The following is a 13,433-nucleotide window of genomic DNA, read 5'->3' as shown; positions in this document are numbered from 1 at the left end:
TTTTATACTAGAATTATGCTTCACTCTAGGGAATTAATGTTTTGGTAAAGTGCTATGAGTAAAATAAACTCAATTAAAAATGCATTAAAATAGAGAGCCCGGAAATAGACCCACATAAATATAAATAACTGATCTTGACAAAAGAGCAAAAGCAATACAATAGAGCAAAGATAGTCTTTTCAATAAATGGTGCTGGGACAACAGGGCATCCACATGCAAAAATGAATCTAGACACAGACCTTACACCCTTCACAAAAATTAACTCAAAGTGGATCATAGACCTAAATGTAAAATGCAAAACTATAAAACTCCTAGGAAATAACATAGGAAAAAATCGAGATGAACTGGGGCTGGGTGACTTTTTAGATGCAACACCAAAGGCATGATCCATGAAAGAAATAATTGTTAAGCTAGACTCATTAAATTTTTAAAATTTCTGCTCTGTGAAAGACACTGTCAAGAAAAAGGTAAGCCATACGTTGGAAATAAATATTTGCAAAATATTAATAAATAGATGGCAATAACTATGGACCTAGAGGGTATCACGTTAAGTGAAATAAGCAGACTGACAAAGACAAATACCATATGATCTCACTTGTATGTAGAATCTAAAGAACAGAATAACGAGCAAACAAAACAGGAATAGACTCATAGATACAGAGAACAAACTGATGGTTGCCAGATCAGAGGAGGGTTGGAGGGCTGGGTGAGAAAGGTGAAGGGATTGGTAATTACAAAATTGTCATGGGAATGGAAAGTACAATATGGGGAAATATAGTCAATAATATGGGAATAACTATGTATAGTTTCTCATGGGTACTAGACTTATTGAGGGGATTGCTTCATAAATTATATAAATGTCTAACCACTATGCTATACACCTGAAATTAATATAAAATAATATTGAATGTCAACTGTAATTGAAAAAAATATTATAAAGGTATCCAAAAAAAGGGCAGAATATCTTCTCACTGAGCCAGGAGGTGGCACTCGCCAGTGGCCGATGGCAGTGTCTTCTGAAGGGCTACAGATGGGGAGGGCTCGGGGTGGGCTGGATTCCAGACCCAGCTCTTTTCCCCTTACATCTGCAGGTTTAAGTCATTTCACACTTTATGTCCCAACTCTCCTCATTTCTAAACTGCAGGTAACAAAAGCCGCCTTCCCTATTGGCAATGTTTCTGAGAGAATAAAATGCTTTACAAAGTTAAAAGGGCATCATTTTTACTCACTCACTAAATTTGGAAAACAAATAATTTCCATGTTCCTTCATTCTATGCATGTGTTTTTCTTCTCCGCTTTAAAGATGCCACGTCATGTGTACAATGTAATAACCATGCTGCTGTTTGGGGATGTATGCACCATGGTTTTATAGATAATCTCCATTCTCCCTGTTAGGGTACCAGTGAAGGGGTTACCCTGGATGCATACACATAATGGGAAAGTAGATAGATTTGAGGCATTAGTAAGTAATTCCACCAGTACACAGGATCTCTGCATCTGGAGCTTTACTACCTTAATAAAAAGAGCTAACACGAATCAGGTATGGTCCATGTGCCAGGTGCTTTGCATACATTATCCCACTTAAACTTCACCCAATGAAGTAGAAACTATTATTAGTCCCATTTTATAGAAGAGAAAACTGAGGTTTAGAGAGCGTACGTAAATTGTCTAAACTTAGACATTTGAAAAATAGCAAGGGTGGGATATTATTGCCCAGGCAGTGTTTTGGCACCGGACTCCGATGACATCTGCCTTCCGGTCACTCATGACAGGCCATCTGTAGTACTGTCGGTGGGTAAGGTGCCCTGTCCTCGTTCCAGCACCAGTACTCACCCTCTGATGAGCCGTTCACCTCTCGCCTATAAAATGAGGCAATGGACCAAATAATTTTTGCAAAACATTTATGAAAAGTCATCTTATGTAGTCTCCTATTAGATGAACCAGCCATAGAGGAGGTGTTTGTTTGAAGAGCTCTTTGTCCTCACCCTCCTGTTTCCTGATCTCCAGGGTCCCCCACTCACCAGCAGGGGCTCCCAAGGCTCTGCTTCCTCACCACGGGGTACAAAGAGCACAGCTGGATCACCACTCACCTGTGTGATCCCCTAAGGGCCCTCACAGTCCTGACACCTACCGATATAAGCTGCACCATCCGTCACCATGTACTTGTTACGGTTTAATTTAGGAAAGGTGTGATTCTTTTGTTCTTTTGTAGCACAAGCATTCTCTCTTTCCAGATCAAAAAATTTCTGTAAGACAAAAGAGAGAGAGAGAGAGAGAGAGAGAGAGAGAGAGAGAGAGAGAGAGAGAGAGAGAGAGAGAGAGAGAGAGAGAGAGAAAGAAAGAAAGAAAGAAAAGAAAGACAGAAGAAAGAAAAAGAAAGAAAGAAAGAAAGAAAGAAAGAAGAAAGAAAGAAAGAAAGAAAGAAAGAAAGAAAGAAAGAAAGAAAGAAAAGAAAAGAAAGCAAGCAGGTGAATAGAGAATAATTTTCATTTTGTTCAAGAGTACAAGAGGGTTTCTTATCCAAATATTGACAACAGACTTCATGTTGGGTTATTAAACCATAATCTTGTCACTTCATACAGATGAAGCTATTTTTGTTTTCAAATCTATACAGGGAATGAGAAAGAAAATTAGCACGCTCAAGTCGCTAATGAACACTTTTAAGCTACAAAAGGAACACAGTTTCATTGTTGCCATTCATTCTTTCAGGTTGAGAGCCAGAAGGTTGTGCAATTCTCATCGTCTTACTCATCAGGCACTGGCATTTGAAGTCGGCCTCAGGGTGCTTTCTGTCAAGCACGCCAGTGGACTGCATGAATATGCTTCCATGTTGCAAACATTACAAAACACAGCAGGCCTGTGCCAGTGACTGGCTGATTAAACTGGGGATGTGCAAAGGTCAACAGAATTTGCCAACGGAACAAATGCTTCTCCTCTGAGCACCTAGGTCTAGAGCTCTTTTTAAAAGGCCACTCAAAAAACATCAACTTCAAACCATGAACCCTGAATTTCAATGTTAATGTGACCCCCAAAACAGCCAGGGATGGGGAAACTATGACACAGGGCTGACAGCAAGAGTAGGCTTGTGCCTCGCGAATGCACTGAAATTGTTAAGTGCTTCGATGAGGCGTAAACTATGCCTGAGCTCACAGGAAGATGCCATCGAGGGTGAGAGGCTTGGCTCTCTCCCACATTGGACAACGTTGAACATTTTCAGAACTGTGTGGAATCTTTCCGGAGTATCTTACACCTTTGGAGGAGTGATGTGTGTTTGAAGGAAAGAAGAGGAAGAGAGTAAAACGGCCTGATACCTAGGAATGGAAACGTCATTTACAGATTGAAAACTAAGTGTTCCAAGTTGGTTTGGGGAAGGAATGCGTTGGTGGTCCCCTGCCCCTCAAGGTGAGAAAGAGCTGATAAACTAGGGGATCCCTAAGTCCTCTTCCAGCCCTGAACATTTCAGCCTGAGTGTTTGTAGAATACTTGAGATCAATGTGCACAGGCCACAACCTTCTACCCAAGAGGAATGTTGTCTGAGGGCCATATCACCATGGTTACAGGTGATGCTGCCTGGGTCACCTTATTTCCTCAGTTCCAGTCTTCTACAAAATCTGCATCGTTTGGAGGGTTCACTTACAGCCTTTGGGGTTGCTTCAAACTGATAGCGACCTGTGAACATTCTTAAGTCAAAGGTGAATCCTGAGGCTTGGCACCACACGGTAACAGCCAGCAGTCATCTCGCTTGGACATTCCATCACAACACATGTCCACTCACTTGACTGTTTCCTTTTCAGGGGAAGACATTACTGTAGACTCAAGATGGATTTGAAAAAGAATAAAATATACACCCTAATTTAAGTCAGGGATGGTGTCACAGCTTGAGGCTTTACTTAGAAACCGTTTGCTCTAGAGTCGGAGATGGCTCAAAGGAGGGGAATGGCTTTATCTGGGAAACTAAAAGGACAGTGGCAATCACATGGTCTTCACTAACGTACTGTTAGATACCGGACATGCTGTAGGGGACGGCAAAGACATTTTGAAAGTGATTTGTCAATTTATTAAGATAAAAACCCAGCCGACTGAGGCAACTTTGTGAGTTGGAGTGTCTTTCTGTGAGTCCCCGCATGGATACAAACCCACAGAGCCAGGGGTGGGGAGCCCACTCCCCTGAGGCCAGCGGGGCCCTGCCTCTGTCCACGACCATTGCTGTATCAGTATCCAGTCTCCTGAGGTTGTGCTTTGTGCCACGTTCCAACGCCCAGTCTTCTTGGAAAAGCTCCTCTCCCACCTGTACCGTATCCTAGATACCTGTATTGTGGGGCCTCACGCTGATGTGTCCCCTAGGCTTATCTCGATGCTTCGAAATGCATGGCCTGCCATAATGAAGATCGGAGTTTCAGTTTCATAAAAAGGTCCGAAAGGGAACTATTAACGTTTGCTTTTTTCAAGTGATGTGATTATCAGTGTTGAAAAAATGAAGCCGAGGAAGTACTGTAGAGGTTATAATGATGGATTCTACTTTCCTTGTAATCTCTTGCAAGTCTTACACGAGAGCACTTAGCATTTCACACAGGAGCTTTCCCCTGACTGCACCTTGGTGGCCGGGCTGCAGTGGGGTCAGGGAGCAGTGGGTTGGCAGGGACAACTGGGCTGGCCTGAGAGGAAGGTGAAAGGGAGCTAGGAACATAGGCACCAAGTCCATACACAGTACACGCCTTCCTCTCTGCTTCTGCTTTATTATGTCTTTTGTGTTCTATCTGCTAATGCTGTGACGTCTGGGGCCTCCCGGGGCCTGGAGGGCTGCCCCTCCCGGGGTCAGCTAACTGCCGGAGACAGCAGACAACACACCTGGGAGCGCACCTTTTGTATGCCAACCAACCAATCCAGAGCCCATACTCTGACACATCCTTCATCATTGCTCACACTCTGGGCCACTACCCACCTGCCCTGGTCACCCCAGCGCCGTGCCAGGCACCCAGGGACAGCCCTAGGCCCAGAGCCAGCTGGAATTATTCAGTAGCCAACCCTAAATCGGCTTATCCTGCCTCGCTGGTTCCTTCCCATGGAAACCACAACAAAGGCTCTTGTCCAGGTTTCCCCTCACTCCTTCTGTCTCATGGAGGACCCTGGCATTTTCCCTTATGGCCCTCCAGTGCATGGCATGCCCCCTTCTCTTGAGATCTGCGAATGTAACAAACTCTCTTTTCGATGGCCGTCATCTTCTGATCTGTTGGCTTTGTCACACCTGAATAATAAAACCTATATTTTAAAACATTGCTATACCTGATAAGTTGGACAATGGCACCACTGTGACTGCAAACAGTTGACTTCCCATGTGCGTGACTTCACCTGGTAGACTGTCACCGCTCGGCTGCCCTGCCCCAGTACACCCCGCAGAAAGCGGTGACAATGTCTGCATATCCCCCACATCTTGTTGTGGACTCTGCTCTCTCCACTCACTAGTTCACAGAACCTGTCTTATCACTCTGCCCTCGTTAGCTCCCTCCTTGGACTTCATTTATGCATTCATTCATTCATCCACAGCTTCAACACACATGTTTTGAACATTCTGTGCCAGCATCACGCTGGGCACTGGGAATATGATGGTGAATGAGACACCTGTTCTTTGCCTCATTTGATTTTTCCCTGGAGCCCCACCAGCCACTTTCATTAGCTGAAAAATGCTGTCCCTGAACTAAAATAATTCCCAGCAATTGCTCTGTGCATGGAAAGGTATTGAACACAGTCTGTCTCTATTCTCCTCTGTCTCTGCCTGGCTTCCTGGGGCCATACAAGCATTACTAATGTCTGGTCCCAAGCAGAGGATGGTACCCTGACCCAACTCCTGGTTATTTCATTCACTTGCAAATCTGGCCTGGAAAACAGATCTGCGGTAGTAATCATAGACCTATTTATATTCCCAATATTGACACTGATTTGTGAACCCGCAGATATGTACACGGCTGCCTCAGTTCACAAAAACCAGTTAAACAGAGATAAGAATTTCTATTTTCCATCAACATTGTCAGAATTTTAGGGAGATGAAGATGAAAATATATGGGAAAAGCATTGTTCTTTTGGAATTTACAAAACATTCTAGAATTTTCTTTTTAAACTGTTAATGATTTCAACTTTTGAAAATATTTTAATGGCATGAATGACCTAAAAACATTTTATCGGACACCTTTGTTGATCCTCGGGGACACAGTTTAGATGTGCAGCTTCTCACGTATCTGAGCAGATGTAACATATGGTATTTTTGAATACTTACAGAAAGGACAAAAGAGAACTTTGCAACTCTAGTGATCTGTGCTACATGCAGAGACCACAGATTAAGATGTTGAAGAGCTCAGGCTCTGGATTAGAAAGACTCGTATTTGAATTTTGCTCCACTACTAACCAGTGTCCCTGAAAGAGGTTACTTAATCTCTCTAAGCTTCATTGTCCACGTCGGTAAAATGCAAAAGGCACCTGTTTCATAGCGTAGCTCTGAATATTAGATAATACATATAAAGTATGTAAGACAGTGCCTGGCTAATTGTATTCCTTCATGAATATAACATATTCCAACTTGTTTAAACAATATTAAGTATTTACTACGTACAACCAGAAAATGTGAAGTGGGATGCTGCCATAACTGCAATGACAAAAAGTTAATAAATGATGTAGCAATCGTTTACCCCATGGACAGCAGGCAGCAGCATGGAAAGATGGAGACCCAGATGACAAAATATTTGGCAAAACCATAACCTGCACTTATTTGAACCTTTGGCTATAAATCAGGGGATTGGAAAACAAATTGTAGTGCGTGTTGGTTGCTATTAGTGCTTTAGAAAGTTATTAGAGGAAATAAATAAGCTCAGGGCTGGATTTGCTGGTTTGCAAGCAGATATGAAAAAGAACAGATAGACCAGAAATGCTGGAATTTCAAAGGGCTGCAAAAGTGGATTGTGCTTAGAGCTCAATAGTAGAGAGTAAGTTTGTAAGTGACTGAAACCAGTTTAGACTCAGTCCTGCAGGAAAGATCAGGCAATTGGTGTCACCTTACCATGCAAGTCTGATGGCCTGAGGAAACTACCATAAAGAGAGAGAGGAGGGAGAGAGGCAAGGGAAGTGGGCAAGGAAGCACAGTTAACCAAGTTCAGGAATTATGTACACCAAAAAATGCTGGCTGTGGTTACTGGTACATGGAAATGACTGGAAGCAAATAGAGCAGAAGCTAAGTTTCTGAGAAAATGTGCCAAAGAAACCATGAGCTGGGACCAGAAACTCCTTTAACTGTTCACGTCTTAAAACCACTTTGGGTTCTCGACTTCACACCACCCTCCCAGAAGGATTTACAATGGACCAGTGGGGCATTTTTATTGTCCTTCATCTGTCCCCGTTTCTGGGAGGGAGGTAACTTTAACCTGGGTTTTGGGTTTTTTTGGGTGGGTGGTTGTTTTGTTGTTAGTTGGTCACTGAACGATGAGACGCCACATCCAGATGTGCTGTGGAGAAGTGCACGTCACTGGGTGGCCCTAACCTCTGAGTTGTGCAGAGACTGTCAGGGCTGAGGGGTGTCTGTGTGGGAAGAAAGTAAAAGGATATGGGGTGTGCAGAACTTCACACTGGGATGAGTCCCACACCTGTTCCTCCGTCTCCTCGGGACACAGCTACCTTTCCGACCACACTCACAGGCCTCCCTTGCCGTCAGGTGTGGCTGGGTGAGTGATTTCTGGGAGTGATTTGAGTGAAAGCTAAAGCTATACTCACCCCCTCACGCGTACACGCCTCCCATCTCCTGCTTCTCCTGTTTGGCCTTGTGATACTGAGGCTCATGGCAATATGGGAAGCCATGTGTCAAAGTTGATGGTGGAGCCCCTGTCACCCTGGACCCCTAAATGCTGCATGGAGCACAGCCCCCCCACCAAGAAGAGGGCCTGGCGCAGAGTAGGGTCTCAGCGCACCTTGTTGAATGACTGCAGTGGAGGTTGGGCAAAGCTGAGACCCAAAGGATTAGGGGGCATGGGTCAGGTAAAGCATGGAGAACAGTGCTGTTGGCAGAGGGAACAGCATGTGCAAAGGCCCAGAGGACCAGAGGAGGGTCAAAGATGAGCTGGAGACTTAGCACATTTACAGTATCAGAATTCCCAGGCTTGCCTCCATCAGGTACGCAGAGGTGGGTTAGCATGTGGCCTAAGGGACCCGGAGCACATGCAGGAACCCAGGCTCAGGGACTGTAAGGCTGGGGAAGTCTGTCCTGGTGCATGTTCCAATGCTCTGTTGGTCACAGTCTCATAAATAAGAAGGAGGCAGCTCAAACAAAATGGAGACGTGCAATAGGAAGTGCGTGGACAAAGGGCTCCACGATGAGCGCACCAGGAAACCTGGGTTCTAGTCTCCACTGTTTTTTTTTTTTTTTTTTTGGCATGTGATTGTCTTGAAAAAGTACTTACCCCAACTCTTGAAGTGTTTCTCACTATCAAAGACTGTTATCCCAGTTCTCATTGGAAGTGTATGTGTATGTGTGCGCTTACAGCTTTCATGGATGTGCGAAGGGAATAAATGTTTTCTTTAATAACACAGTCAAAACAATACTTACAACTTTCAAACTGCAGTTGGCTATTTCAGTGCAAATAGCTTTAAGAGACGAAATAAAGTTAAAGGTAAGGGGATCAGTTTCCTTCCAGAAGCTTATAAGGAGCCGAACTTTAACACTTCGCAAAACTAATGCTTCTCTGATTTTCCCATCCAAGTCCGGCCAGTAAGTCCTGTAGAAATAACATCCATATGGATAAAAATAAAGAAAGTTAGTTTTGGAAAATAAATTTACTAGACTTCAGAGAACATTGATACTAATCTGATCATTACTTTGTGCTATAATATATAAATAACCTTACAGGATAGTTTGAAAAAATGCAAGGCTCCTGGGTTAGGGCACTGAGAGACCATGCTTTGGCCTCACCTTGGATGAGCTCTCTCACCACCAGGTGTCAGGCTGTGTGGGCACAGGGTACAGACAGACTGACCACCACCACGTGCCACCCTCACTGCACTCCAGCCCTACCTGAGCTCCAAGAACCGACTTTCCAACAGAATTCATGTTAGGAACCTTGAGCACCCCTTCTGTCCCCAAATACTGTTCAGACCTCTCTTCTTTGTTAACTGCCTCCCACATGAGCTTCTGCTCTGGTTACCTAAGCTTTCCCATTCTTATTTCCAGACTGTCTTCTCTCCTGACCAAGCCCCCCACTACTCTGGGCCCTTGGAATTCTCCATCAGGGAGACATGTTTCCCCTCCTGGACCAGCCTCTTCCTTGAATCCTTAACCTTTTAATTTAACTGTTGGGCTAGGTTACATGTGGCTCTGTTGATGGTTCCTTTCTTCTTGAGAATCGATTCCATTGGCTTCTTTGACTCTTTGGTTTGCTGGCCTGTCCCTTGTCTCTCAGATTGTTTATCTGTATAGGGTTTTTTCTCTAAATATCAATGTTCCCCTGGATTCTATCCTCTTCCTCTGTTATTCTCCCTACATGTTACCTCCTAGGCGGCTTCGTCTACACACTTGCTTTTAACTGTCCTCTATAGTCCGAAGAGTCCCAAATTCTCATCACCAGGCTAACCCTCTCCAGACTTCATTCTGGATCTCCTGATAAGAGCTTTACAGATTTAAAGATCTGGATCTTTACAGAAACTTCAAACTCACAAATCTGCATATTTCCCTATACTTTTGATAGCCTTCCCTACTTTGTATAGCGTTCATCGTCTAATCACCCAAAGTAAAAACCTGGGAACCGTTATTGTGTCTGCTCTTCTTTCTACCAATCACCACGTGTTTCAGAAAGCTTCCTGGAATGTACTTCATTTATTCTGTCCTTCCTGTGACTGCCCTACTCAGGGCGCTCCTAGCCCTGGCCTGGGCCAGCTCCACATTGGCTTCTCTGCCCCCAGTCTTGTTCCTGTCAAGTACATCGTCCAATACCACCAGAGTGATCCAACTAAACGCTTATCTCATCCTTTGGTTACCACATATTGGAAGCTCCCCCAAATCACAAGACTTCCCAGTAGTCAGGCCCTCCTATTTCTGGTCCTTGCCTCCTCTCCAGTTTGATCTCTTACCACCTTACCTTGGACTCTACGTTCCAGCCCTGAGCTTGGTACAGATTCTGGCAGGTGCCAGGCTGTTCTTGACCCCAGAAACTGCTCATGCTGTCCCTTCTCGCTGGAAAACTCCCTTTCTCATCCTTCTTCTAACTCCTGCATATTTTAAATGTAATTCAGGTAGAATTTCCTCAAATACACTTCTTCTAACCCTGAAACTGCTATAGATGCCCTTTCACTGAGCGTCTATAATAGTCTACACATCTATCTATTTTTCCATTTACCCTCACCTCTTATGTTATGGTCATCTATTCTGTGACCATTTGCCCCTATTGGAAATAGCTCCTGAGATCACACTCTGTTCATATTTCATCACTCTTGCACACAGTACCCAGTAAATATTTGTTGAATCAATACATACATGAAAAATACAAATACCCTGCAGACTAACTAGCCTACATATTTTTATTGAATAAATTTGATGTACACATTGTGTAAGTTTAAGCGGTATAGCCTATTACTTTGATATACTTATATATTGTAATATGGTTGCCAATGTAGCAATATTTATCACATTATGTAATTATAGTACAATATCGTTGTCTATATTCATTATATTGTATATTTGTTCTCTACTGCCTATTTACTACTTGTTGCAAGTTTGTACCCCTAAACATCGGTTTTATGCCCCTGTCTCCCCATTCCCTGGTAATCACCATTTTACTCCGTTTCTTATAGGTTTAACTTTTTTAGATTCTACATGTAAGTGATACCGTATAGTACTTGTCTTTCTCTGCCTGACTTATCTTGCTTGGTATAATGTACCCAAAATCCATCCATGTTGTTGCCAATGGGAGGATATCTTCCTTTCTCATGGCTGAGAAAGATTCCATTGTGTATCTGTACACATCTTTTTTTTAATCAATTCATCTGTTGATGGTCATTTGGGTTGTTTCTATGTCTTGGCTATTGTGAGTAATACTGTGATAAACATGGAGAACGCATATATCCTGTCAAAATCCTGATTTCATTTCCCTTGGGTATATACCCACAAGCGGAATTGCTGGATTGTATGGTAGTTCTATTTTTAATTTTTGAGGAAACTCCATATTGTTTTCCATAGTGGCTGTACCTACTTGCAATCCTACCAACGGTGCATGAGAGTTCCCAAACAATGATGAATTATTGAAAAAGCTCTCCATTTTGAAGATGCTCTTTCTCACACCGAAGGACAGACTGCCTGAGAACATGGACATTTTAAGTTTCCTTGTCCTTTAAATTGAAAAGATATTATGAAAATTTAGCATTTAATTAAGACTGACATGAATACAACAAAGTGATGTATCATTTAGTTTTTAAGTACTTTTCAAGTTGAAAACAACCCAGTCTTCATTGTAAAGTTGTTCTCATGCCCATAATGTAAACTACGGAGCTATTTCTGTAGGGTGAGATCCTGAGTCCTAAAAATGGACTGAGGGAGGAGATGCATCATGCGTAAGCTGTGATGCATACCCAAGCGATTTGCATGAGATCTGACCTCACATGACCTGATGGCATTTCAGTGTCCAGGCTGGTTTTTCCTGTGGTCCCCAGTTTAGTGCCTGGTCCTGGAGACCAGATCCTGACTCGAGGTTATTACTCACTGACCTTTTGGTGCTTGTGCTGGAGATGGGTAGGTAGTCCATGACTGCAATATACACGTACTGCTTGGCGTCGTCGATCACGCTGTAGATGGCATCAATGTCAAAGCTTCTGTTTTTAGGGCAAAAGAGTTTGGGAGAATTCTGTGAAGACACAAAAACACAAACTTTTAGAGTATTACCTTTTGCCATCTGGGAATTTCTCTTTGTCGTTTTTAATTTAATTTATTTGTTTTCATGGATCCTGGCTTTTAACTACATTTTGCAAACCTACTTTCCAGTTCCTTATGAGAGAAGATAAATGTATTTTCAATCCTATCAGAGGTGAGGCATGTAGAGATCAAAGTGTGGTAGGATTGGTCTCAAGTCCTTTAAGTCTATTTTGGGAGGGAATTCTTGCCTTCAATACACACACCTCTGATTTTCAGAGGAATGCTCCAGCTCTAAACCTATAAGACCCTAGCGTACATTCCTGCCATCTATTGCTGTTAATTTTCTCAGCCATTACCATATAATACATATATACACAGAGCATGCAGTTATCCTAGAAGTCTTTTCATTTGGAAGGTGATGCGGCTATAAAAATGCTCACGACATTCTAAAGATTGGGTTTTTTTCCTGAATCTTTCAAGTCAGGAAGAGGAGTGTTGAAAAAGGGTCATCAATAGTTCTAGAGGAAAAACCAAGAGAGTTATTAAATGCCCAAATTCATCAGGAGAGACAGGAGAAAAAATATTTTTGAAAGACTTAAGCAAAATGAAAACGAGGCAAGTTATACTTGAGGTATTTTTCTCATGTCGTTCAAAGTAGTTTCCATCTTTAGAAAAAAGTATGGTGTTTTAAGACGAAGTTGCGCTAGAAAGGGAAAGGTGTGTATTGGTTTACTCATTTTTTCCACTGGAAAGGACTGAAAATAGTGTTTTTGTAGTTCCTGTCTTACTCTGACAAGAATACTCCATGGCAGGCAGAGGAGCAGAAATAATGCCAGGGGTGCTTAATAGCAACAGGCTGAATAAACAGTTTCTGGAACTGCCTAGAAAGCCAGTATCGGGTTCCTCATCAAATGTTCCACCAACAATGGTGGTCAGGGCCCCCCCCCCCCCCCCCCCGTCAAATGTTTGGAAACAACGCCCCCTACTGTGCTGGGGGACCTTACCCCAGCTCACAGAGGGAAGATGTAACTGTTGGACTGGCTGCCCAGCCAAGGGGCTTGGGGTAAGGAAGGGGCACGCTGACAGTCACACACCCTCCAGGCATTGCTGCTCAGAGCCATCTTGGCAGGTGAGTACCAGGATGAGGTTTTGATCGTATAAATTATTTTTCTTTTGTCATGAAGATGAGCTTCCAAGTCTTAAAAAAAGAAAGGAAGGAAGGAAGGAAGGAAGGAAGGAAGGAAGGAAGGAAGGAAGGAAGGAAGGAAGGAAAGAAGAAAAGAAGGAAGGAGAAAAGAAAGAAAAAACAAACAAGCAACCCCCCAAAAAACAATAAAAACTAAAATAAAAACCAATGCTAGTCCTACATTCTTTCCCCAGCACACACATATATAGATACTCCATCTGTCACCAAGACAGCTTGTACAGTAAGTCCCGTGTTGTCCCTCCCTCTTACTCCTTGGCTGTTTCCCTCATCCGGGCACTAGTGCTGTTTGCTGGGGCTTCTGCATCTCTCCCTGACTCATTTCCTGGTCTCCATGATGGTACAAAAACAAAC

General features: G+C 43.1%; 1 protein-coding gene across 6 annotated transcripts in view; it reads right to left on the bottom strand.

Moving 5' to 3' along the window:
- PLD5 (phospholipase D family member 5) overlaps nucleotides 1-13,433 on the bottom strand; it is a 233,624-nt gene that overhangs the window by 6,350 nt on the left and 213,841 nt on the right. For all 6 annotated transcript variants that reach the window (XM_033099760.1, XM_033099763.1, XM_033099761.1 and 3 more), the window contains 3 exons: nucleotides 11,731-11,867; nucleotides 8,585-8,753; nucleotides 2,132-2,246 (listed from right to left, as the gene is read on the bottom strand). In XM_033099760.1, coding sequence (XP_032955651.1) covers nucleotides 2,132-2,246; nucleotides 8,585-8,753; nucleotides 11,731-11,867 — 421 coding nt within the window. The remainder of the gene's footprint in view (nucleotides 1-2,131; nucleotides 2,247-8,584; nucleotides 8,754-11,730; nucleotides 11,868-13,433) is intronic.

The sequence above is a fragment of the Rhinolophus ferrumequinum genome, chromosome 27 (genome assembly GCF_004115265.2).
Source record: "Rhinolophus ferrumequinum isolate MPI-CBG mRhiFer1 chromosome 27, mRhiFer1_v1.p, whole genome shotgun sequence".
NCBI lineage: Eukaryota > Metazoa > Chordata > Mammalia > Chiroptera > Rhinolophidae > Rhinolophus > Rhinolophus ferrumequinum.
Note: the sequence above shows the minus strand (reverse complement) of the source record. Positions and strands in the feature narration are given on the sequence as shown.